This window comes from Debaryomyces hansenii, assembly GCF_000006445.2.
Source record: "Debaryomyces hansenii CBS767 chromosome E complete sequence".
NCBI lineage: Eukaryota > Fungi > Ascomycota > Pichiomycetes > Serinales > Debaryomycetaceae > Debaryomyces > Debaryomyces hansenii.
In genome coordinates, this window is record NC_006047.2 from 1,592,163 (window position 1) to 1,609,853 (window position 17,691).

At 33.9% G+C, this 17,691-nt stretch overlaps 8 protein-coding genes across 8 annotated transcripts; 6 read left to right on the forward strand and 2 right to left on the reverse strand. All coding sequences in view use genetic code 12, as the record gives it.

The window, feature by feature from the left end:
• Positions 1–767: 767 nt before the first annotated feature.
• DEHA2E19184g (DEHA2E19184p) lies at positions 768–6,410 on the forward strand (the record flags this gene model as incomplete). The annotated part of the gene is made up of 1 exon (XM_002770468.1): positions 768–6,410. One exon carries the CDS (start codon positions 768–770, stop codon positions 6,408–6,410), a length of 5,643 nt encoding a protein of 1,880 aa, XP_002770514.1.
• A 153-nt stretch (positions 6,411–6,563) lies between these two features.
• Positions 6,564–8,090, reverse strand: DEHA2E19206g (DEHA2E19206p; the record flags this gene model as incomplete). Its single annotated transcript, XM_460140.2, has 1 exon — positions 6,564–8,090. One exon carries the CDS (start codon positions 8,088–8,090, stop codon positions 6,564–6,566), a length of 1,527 nt encoding a protein of 508 aa, XP_460140.2.
• Positions 8,091–8,668: 578 nt separating this feature from the next.
• Positions 8,669–9,973, reverse strand: DEHA2E19228g (DEHA2E19228p; the record flags this gene model as incomplete). The annotated part of the gene is made up of 1 exon (XM_460141.1): positions 8,669–9,973. The coding sequence occupies one exon, from the start codon at positions 9,971–9,973 to the stop codon at positions 8,669–8,671; it is 1,305 nt and encodes a 434-aa protein (XP_460141.1).
• Positions 9,974–10,265: 292 nt separating this feature from the next.
• On the forward strand, positions 10,266–11,075 carry DEHA2E19250g (DEHA2E19250p; the record flags this gene model as incomplete). The annotated part of the gene is made up of 1 exon (XM_460142.1): positions 10,266–11,075. The coding sequence occupies one exon, from the start codon at positions 10,266–10,268 to the stop codon at positions 11,073–11,075; it is 810 nt and encodes a 269-aa protein (XP_460142.2).
• A 279-nt stretch (positions 11,076–11,354) lies between these two features.
• On the forward strand, positions 11,355–12,926 carry DEHA2E19272g (DEHA2E19272p; the record flags this gene model as incomplete). Its single annotated transcript, XM_460143.1, has 1 exon — positions 11,355–12,926. One exon carries the CDS (start codon positions 11,355–11,357, stop codon positions 12,924–12,926), a length of 1,572 nt encoding a protein of 523 aa, XP_460143.1.
• A 198-nt stretch (positions 12,927–13,124) lies between these two features.
• Positions 13,125–14,186, forward strand: DEHA2E19294g (DEHA2E19294p; the record flags this gene model as incomplete). Its single annotated transcript, XM_460144.1, has 1 exon — positions 13,125–14,186. The coding sequence occupies one exon, from the start codon at positions 13,125–13,127 to the stop codon at positions 14,184–14,186; it is 1,062 nt and encodes a 353-aa protein (XP_460144.1).
• Positions 14,187–14,413: 227 nt separating this feature from the next.
• On the forward strand, positions 14,414–15,886 carry DEHA2E19316g (DEHA2E19316p; the record flags this gene model as incomplete). Its single annotated transcript, XM_460145.1, has 1 exon — positions 14,414–15,886. One exon carries the CDS (start codon positions 14,414–14,416, stop codon positions 15,884–15,886), a length of 1,473 nt encoding a protein of 490 aa, XP_460145.2.
• Positions 15,887–16,126: 240 nt separating this feature from the next.
• Positions 16,127–17,530, forward strand: DEHA2E19338g (DEHA2E19338p; the record flags this gene model as incomplete). The annotated part of the gene is made up of 1 exon (XM_460146.2): positions 16,127–17,530. The coding sequence occupies one exon, from the start codon at positions 16,127–16,129 to the stop codon at positions 17,528–17,530; it is 1,404 nt and encodes a 467-aa protein (XP_460146.2).
• Positions 17,531–17,691: the final 161 nt, after the last annotated feature.

The window sequence follows — 17,691 nt, forward strand, 5'->3', positions numbered from 1 at the left end:
TCATTGTTTAGCCAATATTAGTGTCTATCTTTTACGCTAGAACTAACCTCCCAACAAACACCAGATAACAGAATGGCTAATTTATGCAATCTGGTGATATATAAATTTGATCACGTGATAGTGTTACCAACATACAGATCGATCCAACTGGGGATACAAGCATATCAGGAACAATTCATCTTGATGAGCTATTGTTTGATAAACATGAGGCTCCCCAAAAAAGCTTTCCATTTGTCTGTCCTTTCATAGCTCTTTCATATCCTTGAAGGCTATGAAAATAGAGGAAGAAATGATCAAAAATTCAAATAGTTTTAGCAGACAATCCCTAACTACAATTATTCTATTAACCACACCCCACAGTACAGTAATTAGGTATTCAACTAGATATGTCTCTTTAAATTCACTAGGATAGAATCATTGGTAACATTAATCGATTTATCGCTTGCTTCTATCAAATTTCGTCATTAATACATCATAGTGACTATATTTCGTAAGGTATAATATAGGCTATAGAATTTTTGTTCAATTGTTTAAAAAATGCTTCTATATAAAAGAAAAACGACTTAGCTAATTTTTTTCGTCTTCATCAACAAGGATCAAGCCAACTAGAGTCTGCAAAAAGGTTTGAAGAAAAATTATTTTGTTCCTGTATATATGTTTGTTGATAAAATTAAGACGTACAGTTTACATTTAGAACCAAAACATCAACAACTAATCGTCTACAACGAAGAAAAAACAATTATACAGGTATAACGAGTATAACGAGTATGTCTACAGAGGACGATGGGTTCAACTCGAAGAACTGGGTTTGGGTTCCAGATGATTCTAATTTTTTTTCTAAAGGATATATAACCGACTATTTACAAGACGGTAATTGTAAAGTGACTGTAATCGATGGAAATCATGAAACAAACAAAATAGTCAAAAGTGATACGCTTGAAAACTGTAATCCCACTAAATTTAATAAGTGTGATGATATGGCTGAGTTGACACATTTGAACGAGCCGTCTGTCGTTTATAATTTATATTTGAGATACAATGATGATTTGATTTACACGTACTCCGGTTTATTCTTAGTTGCGATAAATCCATACAAATCTTTACCTATTTATGAAAAGAGGGTTTTGAAAAAGTTTCATAATCATGAATATGAAAGGCCTCCTCCTCATATTTTCGCTACCGCTGAAGGTACTTATAGGAACCTTTTGAGTAATCATAAAGACCAGTCGATACTAGTTACTGGAGAGAGTGGTGCAGGTAAGACCGAAAATACCAAGAAGATTATTCAGTATTTGTCATCAATCACAAGCATGGACAATACGAGGCACGATAATCATACTATTGATACAAAGATCCTTCAAGCTAATCCGATTTTAGAAAGTTTTGGTAACGCAAAGACCATCAAAAATAACAACTCATCAAGATTTGGAAAATTTATCAAAATCTACTTTACTTCTGAAGGCATAATAAATGGCGCAAATATTGATTACTATTTGTTAGAAAAATCAAGAGTCGTTAGTCAGTCCGAAGAAGAAAGAAATTACCATATATTTTACCAGTTTATCAAAGGGTTTGAGAAGTCAAAATTGAAGAGTTTTGGATTAGCCAATGACGTTAAAAGCTATAATTATTTAAGTGGTTCTAAAATTGACATTCCGAATACAGATGACGCCAAAGATTTCAATTTCTTAGTGGATGCATTTACTACCATGGGGTTCACGGAAGCGGAAGTGTCAAATATTTTATCTATACTAGCCATCATATTGCATCTCGGTAACTTGGAATTCAATTCATGGAAGGCAGAGCAGGCTAGCTTTAAGTCTGATGCTCCAATCGATATTATTATAAATCTTTTAGGAATATCTAGACAAGACTTTTTGGATAATATTTTAAGGCCCAAAGTTAAAGCAGGTAGAGAATTTGTTCAAAAATCTAAGAAAGCTCCAGAAGTTAAATATGCTGTTGATGCATTAGCCAAGCACTTATATGAGCGAGTTTTTCAGTATATTATTGAAAGGATTAATGATAATTTGAAGAACGAAACATATCAAGGGGTCTTAAACTTTATTGGGGTATTAGACATTGCAGGTTTTGAAATTTTCAAACAAAATTCATTCGAACAATTATGTATCAATTATACTAATGAAAAGTTGCAGCAATATTTCAACCACCATTCGTTTATTTTAGAACAAAGTGAATACTTAAGGGAAGATATACAATGGGAATTTATTGATTTTGGTCAAGATTTACAGCCAACAATTGACTTGATTGAAACTAAGAATCCTATGGGTGTTCTTGAAATTTTGAATGAAGAATGTATGGTGCCAAAAGCAAATGACAGAACTTTCATTGAAAAGCTTGCCGCTAATTGGGGAAAGGGTCAAAGCAGTAAATTTCAACAAAACAAGCTCAAGAATGGTTTTATTATTCATCATTATGCTGGTAAGGTTGAATATAACGTTGATAATTGGTTGCAGAAAAATAACGATCCTGTCAATGAAAACGTTCTAAAATTATTGCCTTTTTCAGAGAATCAATTCGTCAAGGATTTGTTTATGAATGACGAACATTTAATACAAAATAATAATAAGCGGAAGTTAAAGACTACGTCACAAAAGCACAAAGAACAGTTGTCAAGCTTGATGGATCAATTAAGTCGTACGGAACCTCATTTTGTAAGATGTATTTTGCCAAATCTCGAAAAGAAACCGAACAAGTTAGATAAGAATTTGGTTTTGCATCAATTGCGTTGTAACGGTGTACTAGAAGGAATTAGGATCACTAGAGCTGGTTATCCTAATAGAATGACTTTTGATGATTTTTGTCTGAGATACTCGATACTTAATAAAAAAGAAGTATTTACTAAAAATACAAAAACTAACAGTGAATTAATCTTGAAGCACATTCACTTAGACGTTGATAGTTATAAAGTAGGTATTACAAAAATTTTCTTCAAGAATGGCATTTTGGGCAAACTTGAAGAATTGAGAGATTTGAGTTTAAAGAGCACCTTTACAGATTTGCAAAGCTTGATAAGAGGTAATTCTACAAGAACTAGTATGAAATCTAAAATTTCGGAAATACAATCTTCTCAGCTTATAGCCAGAACCTTCAGAACAATGAATGAATCGTTAACTTCAAGTCCATGGATGGATTTGTTTATCCACATTAAGCCTCTCTTGGAAGATTCTGTTAAGGTACTTGACTCTAAGGAAATGAATGAAAATTTGAAAAAGGCTAATACTAAGTTGGAAGATACCATAAAATCTAAAGAAAAACTTGAGAGTGAAAATGAAAGGCTTCGTGATCAGATGAACAAGTTAGAAAATGAGATTATTGCAACAACTAGTATGGTTAAAGAGAGAGATTCCTTGGTAGAGAAGCTCAAAATTTTTGAGAAGGAGGGTTTGAAGAATATATCTGATTTGAAAGACAAAATTGGGAAGGCCAAGCAGGAAAATTCAAAGTTGTCTGATGATAAGTCAGTTTTAGAAAAGAAGCTTACAGAGTCATTTAACAAAATAAAACAAAATGAATCGCACGTTAATGAATTAAATGATAAGCATTCGAATATTTCATCCAAGGTAGCTGAATTAGAATCAATAATTACGTTACATGAAGAGGAAAAACAGAAGCATACAAATCTAATTGCCAATCTCGAAAAGGAACACAGTTCTACTAGGGAATTGTCTGATTCGGAAACAAAAAAGTTACGTGAATCAAATCAACAATTGAAATCTGAGTTAGAAAGCATGGAACTTAAACACGGCGAGCTTGTTCCAAAACATGAAAATCTTACTAAGGAACTCGTGTCATTAAAGGATTCTATAGCTATCGATAAAAATTCAGGTACAGAGAAAGAAGAAGAAATCAATGCATTAAGGTATAATGTTGAAGCAAGTGAGAAACAAATTATGGAATTAAAAAATCTGTTATCAGAAGAAAAAATGTACTCGGATAAAATTAAAAGTGAATTAGCGCAGGCCACTAGAGACTTGAAACTAAACGAAGATAAGTATAAAAAGTTAGAGAAAGAATCCAATCAATTAAAGCAAGAACTAATGAGCTCAAATGATACTGAAAGAAACCTCAAACAAAAGCATGCAAAGGAACTCATTGGCTTACAAGATGTAGCATTACTCAAAGAAAAGTTGGCAACAGCTTCAAATGAAAATGTTTCTATCACAAAATCTCTTGAATCTTTGAAAACAAACTACGAGACATCCAAAAAAGCGAATACCGAATATTCTAATCAGATTGCAACATTAAAACATAAACTTACAGAGTTGGAAGACGTTACCAAGGAAAATGAAAAAGAAAAGGAAAACTTCCCACCTGAACCATCATTTAAAGGCGATTATGCTAACATGAAGCTTAAATTGAATGAACACAGTGCAATGTTACGGAAAGAAAAATTTGAAAATAAAAAATTGAGCGAAGAGTTGAATATTTTAAAGACCAGAAAGTCCTTTGAAGAGTCTAGAAATGAAGCAACACTCAATAGAAGGTCATTGGCTATAGGGGAAGGCATTTCATTGGGATCTGGGGTGGATAACCTAAATGAAGAAATTGAAGGTTTGAAATTAAAATTAGAACAAGAGGAAGCTAATTCACAAAGGGCAGAAAACTATGCAATCGAACTTCAAAAGAAATTGAATAAATTGCAATCCACCAGAGGAATAAATAGCTGGACTGATTATGAAAAGAAATATAGAGATTCTCAAGTTAGAGTTACAGAACTTGAAAAGAAATTTCAAGATATTTTAACCACGGATGAAACTGTGTCCATTCCATCACCACTCTCTAAAAGTGAAAATCTCAGCAGGAGTAGCATGACTTTATCTAGTTCAAACCAGGACTTCGTCAAGATATACCAGGACATCACCAGAACTTTAAAGTCCACCAGAGAAGAATTAACTGTTGCTAAAAGTGAAATTTTGAGGTTGAAATCATTATTGAGAGAATCAGAGGATGAGTTATATGATGCTAAACGTCTGTCATTTAGATCTTCGGTTTCAAATTATGAGGAAGAGCTTGCACAATTGAAAGTCAGAAGTGATAGTCTATACTCTCAAAACTCTGAAATAAATCGGAGTCTCGAATTATATAAGAAGAGGTCTGATGAATATTACAGAAAACTCGAGCTTGCTGAATCTGCAGTTCAAATTTCGAAGAGACATGAGCAAGCTGCATCCCGTGAGTTGATTGAAATTAAAAATCAATTAAAGTTAACACGAGAAGAATCCAGGGCTAGCCAAATTATGATTAAGGAGATTAGAAATGAGAATTCTCTGTTAGAAGAAAGAATTAATGATAAGAATTTTGAATTGCAAAAATTACAAAATCGGATGAGCGTAGTAAATGATAAACTAAACTATCATAACAAAAATTATGGAAATAAGGAATTAAATGAGAAATATAAGGAGGAGATTAGAAACCTCCACAAAGACTTAAATTTTAAGATGGAGACTGAAACAAATTTAGTTAAAGAAAACAAAAAGCTTCAACTTGATTATGAAGACTTAATTGCAGAAAAAGATTCTCTTGATAAAGAGTTAGCTATGAAATTGGCTAAATTAAGTGAATTCGAATATTTGTCCTCCGATCTTTCAAAGAAATTGAGAGTTTTAGACAATGAAAAAGTGATCCATGAAAGAAAAATCAATAATTTATCCAAACAAGTCACTTCGTTAAAAGAACTTGTTACGGAAACCACGAGTCAAAGAGATGAATTGCTAGAAACAAAAGAAACACTCGAGGAACAAATCATACAGTTGAATCAAAAATTAGATGATAATGCAGCACAAATACAGCAATACGAATCCGATATGAATATTCTTCGAGACCACTTGGAGAATCAAAGAGAAGCATCTACCACAATGAGGTCTGAACTAAACGAATCTAAAATTCTAAGTAGAGGCGATATTCAGGACTATCAAAGGGTTAAAAAGGAAGTTTTGGTTACAACTGAAGAGAACGATTCATTGAAAAAAGTTAATAAAGAGCTCAATAACAAAGTACATATCCTCGAGGAAAAATTGTACGGTAATGAACAGTTGAAATACTGGGAAGCAAAGGTAAATGACTTGTCGAGAGACTTGGATATATCCCATAATGACAATTATAATGCCTCCAAGACTATTAAGAGTTTGGAAAGAGAACTCAAGAAGCTTGAAATTAGAGTTGATAATGAATCTCAATTAACCAAGAAATATAATGATGAAAACTTTGATTACCAAAATAAAGTTAGCCATTATAAAAGTACGATTGACATTTTACATAATGAAGGCATGGAAAAAGATTTATTACTAAAGGCTAGCGAAAGAGAAAACTTGGAAATGAAGGAGAACATGTTAATGTTAGAAAGAGAAGTTTTAAGTCTAAAGGAAAAGTTTGGAATCAATGTTTAAACGAGAATAAGAAATTAAATTGTTGCTTCCTAGAAATATATATTTTTTGAAACTTTCTTCAAATCCTCGTAATACATACTTAGTTATTTTCATCACATATATACAAATAAATTAAATTCTATAAAATAACTAAGCGTGCTAATGAAAGATGGTTTAAAACCACTTACTTATCTTATTGCCAAGACCGCTGGAGAAATCTCTCGGTTCTGTCAACGGAGGTCCATCAAACTTCCCTAAACCAAAATGACGAAGAACAAATTCAACGTCACCGAATGCTGCTCTATCACCTTGCATTACTACTGATGGCTTACCAGAGCTTACACCCTTGGTAACAACATTACCTGTTAAAATCTTTTCTGCAACTTTTCTCAAGTCCTCAACAGTTATTTTCTCAATTTTATCAATCATTTCATCTATTGTAGTCAATTTGCCTTGACACTGGATTTGTCTACCTAAATCCTCTAAGGCAGCAAGCTTACTTTCAACATTCATCAATAATGAACTGATTAACTGGTTTTTAGCTCTCTTAACTTCTCTATCAGTGAGTCCTCCTTCAGAGGGATCCTTCTCTAAAAGCTTAGAAAGTTCGAAACAAATTATCTGTGACATTACATGAGCTGCATTAGGTGAACACGATATTGTAATGCCAAACAAACCAGAGTTTATATATGCATGATTGAAACTCATGCAATTTTCAACAAATGCATACTGATTTAAAACTCTGGTATATAATCTTGAAAACATTCCTTTACCGGGCCCGCCTGCCGAAAATGAGGAACCACCGCCTAATAACTTCTGTAACGTAGCTAACGCATATAAATCATCATTTAATAAGCCAGTAGTTTCAAACCCGATTTGCATGTGGTAAAGTTCTGGTAAATTACCTGCAAGTGGAGGTTGGTGAGGCAATGCTATCTCTCCCCCCGTATAGTTCACGGTACCCAAATCTGGTCTTTGTAAGGATGATGATTTCCAATCTCCGAATTGCGATTGAGCTAACCTGACTGCATGATCATGACGAACACCAACCATCGCAACCACAATATTTTGTGGTTGATAAAAGGTTTTATGATAGTTCAATACTTCATCCTTCGATATCATTGGAATTCTCTCTGGTGGACAGAATAACGGCAATCCCAAAGTATTATTCGAATATGCTGCACAATGTAACACTTCAGGTAAAAACATGTCATGTTTTAAAGCAATTTCACTAACTTCATAATCTGCGGTTTGCAAGGTTTCTACAAGTTCCTGGTCAGTGATTCTTGGTGCCCGAATGGTTTGAGCAATACAATCAAACATTTTGTCCACATCCTTGTTAAAAACGGAAGCCTGATAAATCATGGATTCTCTTTGTGCTGAACACATATAATTACCGCCTAACTTCGATAAGTTCTCCATCATTTCGATCCCGGTATATTGATCCGTAGACTTCCATGCTAATCTATCAAAAATATGAGAAAGCCCCGGCTTTTCTGGGTTTTCGAATCTTGATCCAGCATCAACGTAGGCACCTAAAGCACTGAAATGGCCCGGTGTACTGTCAGTTACTATTCTTAATCCATTTTGTAAGGTAGTCATTTCAATGTTTGGATTAGCAAATGCAGCTACTGATGACGAAGCATAATTCCTTTTTAGGGCTTGCGTTATTCTTGGGATGCATACCCTCTTGCTTAGCATTGTATGATATATGATATTAGTCTTCTTAAGAACTATTCAAGAATATCTTACCTAACTGCCATTCAAGCACTATTTGAAAATTTTGAAAATGTCACATGACTCTAGATATGTTCATACTCTTGAAGCAGATAATGAATACTTTAATTCACCTTAACGATAAGCTGTAGTTATTAGAAGGCAGCATATGTAATCGAATGCAATAATTCAAGGTTTCATTTAGCATAACGATTTTTTTAGGATTTTTAAATATATATAATTGGTTTTAGTATAATTTACTAGTTTTTGGAATCTTTCCTTTAATTAAATAAAAATATTACATCATACCTATAATCAAATAAGACATGAAAATATCTAAATTCAATTATAATTATGATATTAAGACATGCTTTGTCAAATTAACTAGGATTGGTTTCTTTTTCTGATTTCTAAACAGTTTTGCAAAAGGCTGCAAAATGATAATTTGCACCTAATTTCAGGCCATACGCTCCTACAATATAGTGTTTTCAAAAAGTCTACACATTTAATATCTTTGAAAGAGATAGCCAAAAAATATTTCGAATGAAAATCTATAAATTCGCCTAAACGTCCATAAATCTAGCTTCAGGATGGTAGTAAGTTGGGCAAGTCCAGTAAGCTCTTTTAATGTCATCCCAAACTGATTTGTTGTCTGTAGAATTTTGAACTTCTAACTGTAAGGTTGATTCAGGAACTTCAATTTGCTCGAATTTACAAATCAAACCGTAATTGGCTAGGTCCATTTCTACCAATTGCTTGTATACTTCATAAACCACTTGTCTGTCCGCTCCCAACCCATTGAAGAAAGAGAATACACCATGGGGCTTTAATATACCAACAACTATATCAAATAATTCTAACATATCTTCATAATGTTCAGAATACGTGTCGTAATAAATACCGTTGAAGAAGACATTGCCCTCGGATAAAAGCTTGTTTAACTGTTCTTGCCATCTTCCTTCTAATATAACCACATTTTGTTTTTCATACCAACCATCGAGACGCAACTTAGCCAAGACATCTGGATGTGCTTCACATATGTATTGCTTAGTTGGGTTCTTGTTATTAATCATAGTATCTATAATTCCCATACCAAATCCAATATTCAAAATATTAACTTCATCATCTATCTCGCCATCAATGCTTGCCCCCTTAAAAAGAGAATCACAACCCATTCTCATTAAATCTGTTTCCCAGGACATCATGACCCCATCTTTTCTGTCCTTAGTTACTAAGGCACCATCCTTATATTCCAATTTTGTTTTCAAGTAAGTTTCTTGGTTACTGGAAGGATCCTCCTTGAGATCTTCTTTAGGTTGTTCGACTTTCTGTTCATCAATAATATCTGAAGTGTTGGAAGGTTCCTCTTCTTTACGCTCTTCCTCTGTGGTTTCTTCGCCCTGTATGCCTTCAAATTGTTCATGGTTTAAGTCATCAGTGTCCTCGATGATTTCCATGTCGTATTCACTAACTTTTCTCAATAATAATTCTGCTCTAACACCAGCAGCAACTACTTGGTTGTAAATTGGAGTGTTATTTAACTTTCTTCTGATCAATATACAACCTGGTGTGTCATCATTGATATCGGTAAGGCACCACCCGGCACCATATTCGAGCAAGATTTCAACCATTTGATTAATAATGTCTATTTCATCATTAGAAGCATCATTGGGTATATGAGAACATATAATATGTAATGGGGTAGTAGTGGTAGTTGGCTCCTCTTCTATGTTGTTTGTATAATTGTATGCTTCTTCTATCGTGTAGGTTGCAGGAATACCATTTTTCAAGTAAAACTTTAAATCTTCAATGTACTTGGGTCCAATAGGTCTCGTTTGAAAACCACATAACTCATGTAAATCCGACATTTGGGAATGGTTCGATATCTTCAAGTTATACTAACTACCTTGAATCTCTGAAAATTTTGAGATGTGACCGGAAATCAATCAACTCCAATTACGGGGATATAAACGAGGGTTCGGTATAATTCCGTTTTCATCCTTGCTTTTCCGACCTTGCGATTGCAAAATAAAAAAATCGTACGATAATAAGCATACTGGTTTTAATCAGTTTTGGTTATATATTTCAAGAATTATTAACTCCTACCTACAATTTACAAGTGAAGACACAGAATATATAAAAAAACGGAGGATCAAGGTGATGTCGTTCAAGTTAAATGATTATAATGCCTTTTTGACTTCATTATATGAGAAGAAGCCCAATATAAAGAGCGAACAACAATCGTCAGATGAATTTCCAGTAGACTTTGATTTTGGTTTAGCGATGTCCACGGAAAATACACAAGATAGATTCAACAATATTAATACGGAATTTATTGCAGAAACAGGTGCTTCTAGTCTAATGAACGATGCTTATACCCAGGGATTGAGTGGGTTGCAACTACAAGAGTCGCAAGCAATACTGCAAGAAGTATTTGAATATTCAAGCCCACATGATCAATTCCAAGTGAATTCGAGTAAACAACAAATCAACAGACCAGGCCCCGTCAAATCATATTCTTGTTCGCAATTCGTTCCACCTAATACTGACATAGAAAATAAAAAGTTCGATGCATCTCTTGCAGAAGCCCAAGCTAGACCAAGAACAAAATCAGCTCACAATGTTATAGAACAGAGATATCGTAACAAGATTAATGACAAGTTCACCGTTTTACAGAATACCGTTCCAAGTCTCCGGGTTGCGAAAAGAAAACTAAAAGGATTGGCTTCTCCAGATTTCAAGCAAGACTACGACGAAGATCCTATAAATGATTACAGTGGTTCCGAAGATGAGGATCTAGAGGGCTTAGAGCCAGCCAAAAAATTGAATAAGGGGACTATTCTCACGAAGTCTATAGAATATATCAAGTTTTTGGAAATGAAAAATAATAGCATGCTCAACGAAAACGAACAATTACTTCTAAAAGCAAGATTGTTAGGCATACCCGTTGATGAATCATTGCGATACTAATTAAACTTTCACATACTAATGATTAATATTTATGGTCTAATTCTATATCATATATAATGAATGCATATATAAATTTGTACATAGTGACACATTGCATATTCTGGACGGGTGTGGTATCTGCTGATTAAGCTCAGTCTTCTCATACGATAAAATTTACTGTGTGCAAATATCGCGTCGTACAGAAAAAAAAAATTTAAACGACACTGGATTTGATATAAATTTCAAAAAGGTCTTTATTAAATTTACTGAATAGGTTCTTAATAGATAGAAATTTTACTCATGGCTTTGGCAGATTACTCTATAGCGTTGTACAACTACTTTACATCGCTTGCTATTGTGCAACAAGCCAGTATCATTATATTATTCCCATTCATTTATAATTTGTTATGGCAATTCTTTTACTCGTTTAGAAAAGACAGAGTACCATTAGTATTTCACTGGATGCCGTGGGTTGGATCTGCAGTGGTTTATGGTATGCAACCATATGAGTTTTTCGAAAATTGTCGTACTAAATACGGGGATGTTTTTGCGTTTGTATTATTAGGTAAGGTGATGACGGTTTACTTGGGGCCTAAAGGACACGAGTTTGTATTGAATTCGAAATTGCAAGATGTCAGTGCCGAAGAAGCATATACACATTTGACGACGCCTGTGTTTGGAAAGGGTGTTATTTATGATTGTTCAAATTCTAGATTAATGGAACAAAAAAAGTTTGCCAAATACGCCTTGACCAAGGATTCTTTCAGAAAGTACGTTCCAAAAATCAAGGAGGAAGTATTGAGTTATTTCACTGATTCTGAAAACTTCAATATGAAAGGAAAATCTAGTGGGGTTGTTAACGTTATGGAATCTCAACCAGAAATTACTATTTTCACAGCATCGAGATCTTTGATGGGTGATGAAATGAGAAAGAAGTTCGATGCATCGTTTGCACAATTATATACTGATTTAGATAAGGGATTCACTCCAATTAACTTCGTATTCCCACACTTGCCTTTGCCTCAGTATAGAAAGAGAGACGCTGCTCAACAAAAGATCTCTTCCACTTACATGTCGTTAATTAGTAAAAGAAGAGATACTGGAGATATTGATCCATCTCGTGATTTGATTGATTCTTTGATGACACATTCTACGTATAAAGACGGTGTGAGGATGACTGACCAGGAGATTGCCAATTTATTGATTGGCGTTTTAATGGGTGGACAACACACTTCAGCTTCTACTTCAGCTTGGTTCTTATTACATTTGGCTGAGAATCCAAGTTTACAAGATGAAGTATACGAGGAAATTTTATCGGTATTGAAACAGAAGAACGGATCATTTAATGATTTAGATTATGATGATTTACAAAACATGCCTTTGCTTAACAATATTATCAAAGAAACTTTGAGAATGCATATGCCATTGCACTCTATTTTCAGAAAGGTCAAGAATCCATTGTTAGTTCCTAATACCCAATATGTTGTTCCTAAAGGTCACCACGTCCTCGTCAGTCCTGGTTACGCCATGACGAATGAAAAATGGTTCCCGGAAGCTGCAAAATTTAAGCCTCACAGGTGGGACGAAACGGCTAAGGCAACTGGAAATGAAGACACTGTTGACTATGGTTTCGGTGCTATTACAAAAGGTGTGGCTTCTCCCTATTTACCTTTTGGTGGTGGTAGACATCGTTGTATTGGTGAACAATTTGCGTATGTTCAATTAGGTACTATATTGTCTACTTACGTTTATAATATGAAATGGTCTTTGAAAGACGGTAAAATGCCTGAAATTGATTATGCATCAATGGTCACTTTACCTATGGAACCTGCCGATATTTGTTGGGAAAAAAGAGAAAATTGTGTTATTTAATTACTTCTTACACTCACATACATTTTAATTTCCTAGTATAGTAAGTAACATTTTAATAAATTCGATATTTTGTAAGATTTGTATTGGTTTTATGAGTGCCGTTTCCGGCCAAATATCGAACCGCGAAAATGAATCATATTCTTGAGCTTTTGAAAAAATTTAAGAAAAAGCTTGAACTTTGATTAAACTACAATCAGTATGACAGTTAAAACTTTTGAGTTGAAGGTTCCTGCTTCCTCAGCAAATATTGGTCCTGGATTTGATGTTTTAGGTATCGGTTTGAATTTATACTTGACCATTAAAGTCACAGTCGATTCTTCAAAGGATACTTCTTCAGACCCATATAATTGTAAAATTACCTATGAAGGTGATGGTGCTGATAAGGTTCCTTTAAGTTCCGATAGTAACTTGATAACACAAACTGCATTGTATGTTTTAAGATGTAATGATATTCATTCGTTCCCACAAGGTACTCATATCCATGTTAATAATCCAATTCCATTAGGTAGAGGGTTGGGCTCCTCAGGTTCTGCTCTTGTTGGAGGTATAATGTTGGGAAATGAATTAGGAGAGTTAAAGTTGTCGAAATTGAGAATGTTAGATTACTGTTTGTTGATTGAAAGGCATCCAGATAACATAGCTGCTTCTATGTTAGGTGGATTTGTTGGCTCTTACATGAATGAGTTATCACCGGAGGAATCCGAAGCCAAGAACGTTCCATTAGAATTTATTTTGCCGAAACCTGGTAAAACTCCAAGAGAAAAGTATATTACAGAGGAACCACCTAAAAATATTGGGGAATATTTGCAATATAACTGGAGCAAAAAAATTAGATGCGTGGCCATAATACCAGATTTTGAAGTACCAACAGACGAATCGAGAGCTGTATTACCTGAATTATATAACAAACAGGATATAGTGTTTAACTTGCAAAGATTAGCGGTATTGACCACAGTATTGACTCACGAGAACCCAGACCATAAGCTTATCTACAAAGCGATGAAAGACAAAATCCATCAGCCATACAGATATAAATTAATCCCTGGACTAGGCGAAGTTTTAAAAAGCGTTACACCAGACACCGATAAAGGATTATGTGGTATTTGCTTATCAGGCGCTGGTCCTACCATTTTATGTTTGGCTACGGAAGGCTTTGACGAAATAGCTAATAAGGTTATTTCTATATTCAAGAAAGAAGGTGTTGAATGTGATTGGAAACTATTAGATTTAGCTTACGATGGGGCAACTGTCGAGTATTAGAATCCGATACAAAAATAGACAACTGTATAGTAACAATTAAATGAACGCCTTATGGTGAATAGATTAGGAGTAAGTCAACCATAGTGTAGGTATTCTGGGGAAGTATGAAAAAGGTCAATTGGAATTCACACGACCATTTTATGAATTTTCAATATCCTTAAAATCATGGTTACAACGACCAATAAAGCAATTGAAGAATAGAAAGCACAATTAAACTCGGCAAGACAATGAGTAAAACAACAGAAAAAGCAAAGTATTCCGATTTACTGACTACATTAATAGCCCAAGATATTTTAACAAGTTCGTCTTCACAACCAATTTACCTATCGTCGGTTGAAGTAATCGGTGGAGAAACTTTTTCAAGTGACTTTTTCAAGAAGTTATTGGGCCCATTGGTTGAAACAAGTGATTATACATTAAACCAATTGGTTGAAAATATTACCGTTTCACGCGACAGATTGGTTAAAGCAGACGTTTTTAAAAGTATTGGTGTTTCTTTACATTCGGATTATTCAGCCTCGATCCCGCATGTCCTTAAATATAATAAGGACCAGCTGATTCCTACGAAGGTAATTTTTGATGTCGAAGCTTCCAACTTGAATGCAGGCGATGGATTTTTGAATTTAAATAATGACGATAATTTGAATGTCAATTTGAACTATTTAAATGACAACTTCAATGAAAATGCCGAATCTGTCAACTTTGGAGTTAATTATAACCCATATAAACCAAACCAACATTTAATAGCAAATGCTAAATTTTTGGCTAATTTAAACGATCCATCGTTGAAATTTTTATTTGATTTATTCAACACCCACCAGAACAATCAAACATGGCAACAAGCATCGGAAAAGACGACAGGTGGATTGATTGGTTTACAATATACTAATAGAATTAAAAACTTGTACCTTTTGACAGGTCTTTCATTAGCTAAAAGAACCATGCACGATATTAGAGATGGTGCACCAGACGAATTAAAATACTTTTCGGGAGACTACTTAAAGTCCTCAATTGTGAATCAATTGGTGTACTCGAATGTATCGTTCTTGAATAATATTACAAAGAATTTTCCAATTAGTGGTTATAATGTAACAGTTTCAAGTGAAATTTCGTCTAATCAAGAACAAGATAATATCGACCATCAAACAGGATTTGGTAAATCTACAATTTCCACTAATTTATTTACGTCATTCGCCAATAACAATTTCACTGCTCATTTATTTAATGATTTTGGTGGTATTTATTCTCCATCTTCGAACTCTGTTCACGTTTCCGATAGATTCTACTTAGGTGGATTCAATTCATTTAGAGGTTTTAGCAAGAATAGTATAAATACTTCAGGTGGCGCTCAGTTTTTCAGATTCGGACTTACTTTATATGCTAAAGTTCCTTCATTTATTTATTCAAGTCACAAAAATGCTGCTGCAAACATTCCTTCATTGGAGGATGGTATAGGTTACGAAGCAAATCCATTGAGATTATATACCACTGGATCAATTGGAAATGTAAGTAATAACATTCTTCTGGATAAAAGTGTTGCTTCGAGTATTGGATGTGGTCTTAAATACATAAATCATTGGGCTAATTTTGATATTGGCTATTATTTAGCTCAAAGACATGGTTCTGACAGCTTGGTTGGAATTAAGGATGGTTTCCAGTTTTCGGTTTCTATTGGTGGGTCAAATCGTGCTGTTCAATAGTTCTGTTGTAGATAATATAATAAAAGTTTACTATTCTGTATGAAAAATATGGTTTGAGCCCGGGTTCGATATCAGCATTCAAACTTCGTAGTACGACAATACGTAAATTTGAATATCAATCATTGGGAATCAGGAGCTGTAATAATAAGTCTTTGAAAACCGATTATGATTCAAGAGAATGAAACAATATCCAAGGTTTTATTGACCATAGATCAATTCAAAGGAAATGTTGATCAATTTATGAGTGCTATTGCTGATAATGAGTATACTCCTCAAAATGCCAAACATTTCACCAGATCATTAATATGGAAGACTTGCTACATTACAAAGAGTTTGAATATTCAAACGTGGGATTCAAGACTAAGTGAATCTAGAGTTATATATCATTCATTAATTAAAAGGAAAGATATGAACATACCGTGGTGGGATTTGGAAAGAGATCATACTTTTTACCAATCTAAGGAAATAGCTTTGACGAGAAGGCAGAGCGTTAAGAGAAATACATCGACGAAAACATCAAGAAGCGTGAAAAAAACACCATTATCAACTGTTTCTATTAGTAAAACTGACGACCCTTTAAATGCTTCATCCTCACCTCAATTGCATGACCATATTATAGATGATTTGGATTTGTTGAAAACTATAATAATGGATATAGACAGATTGTTTCCCGGAGAAAAATATTTCAATTCTTTAACGCCCTCATCGTTGGAGTCTAAACGACAATTGATTGAATTACTATTTGTTTGGTCGAAATGTAACCCACAGGTTGGCTACAAACAAGGCTTCCATGAAATTATGGGTTTAATGTACATAAATTTGTACAGGGAGGCTATTAATGTTCCGAATGATTCTACTATTTCAAAGGATGATTTAAAAATATTAAGTTTATATGACAAGCACTATTTACGGCATGATTTGTTTACTCTATTCAACAGATTTATGGTACTGGGGGGAATAATTGGAAGGTTCTATGAAAATGAAAGCGTTTTATGGAAGTCTATTGAGAGCATTAACGTAAATTTGATGAAAATTGACCAATTGATTCATTATAATTTAATCAGTAAGTTGAAATTGGAATCACAATTATGGGCAATAAGGTATCTTCGATTGCTATTATTAAGGGAATTGGGAAATAATTTAGAAACTACAAGCTTATTGTGGGATAAACTAGTCTCGATTCAGAAGTCGATCTCATCTATTCCAGATTTAATTACTTTTCTAATTATAGGACTACTAATTAGAGTGAAAACAGAATTAATCACATGTGACTTTAGTGAATGCTTATCACTTTTGTTGCATTACCCTATAGGAAAGGAGTTCTCGAAATCATCACCTGAGAATTTCGTCTATCATTTGTTCAGGGATGCAGTGAAGCTATATGAAAGGAGAGATAATGACTTGAAATTATATAATTATGGTATCCACCTCAATGACAAATGGAATCCTAAGTTGAAGGTAGTGATGAACTTTACTAATAGTAATAGAAATAGTGGTGAATCCAGTAAGTCTGGTAGTCCAGACCCCTCCGAACAAATAAAGGAAGGAAATGGTCTGATGACGAAAAACGAAAAAATGGCATTCGAAAAATACAGATTAGAAATGAGGTTAAAGAAGAAAGCTCAACTGCTTATGAGACCATAGATAATCACCTATTAATGCATATTTAGTCGAATTTATCTTCGTGGAATAAGTAGAAATAGAAAGTAACACAAAAGCCGATAAATATTTCGAGGCATAATTTCGAAGTAGCTAAAAAAATCTACCATCAAATTATGCTAACTTTTTAAATTTATAGATAATTA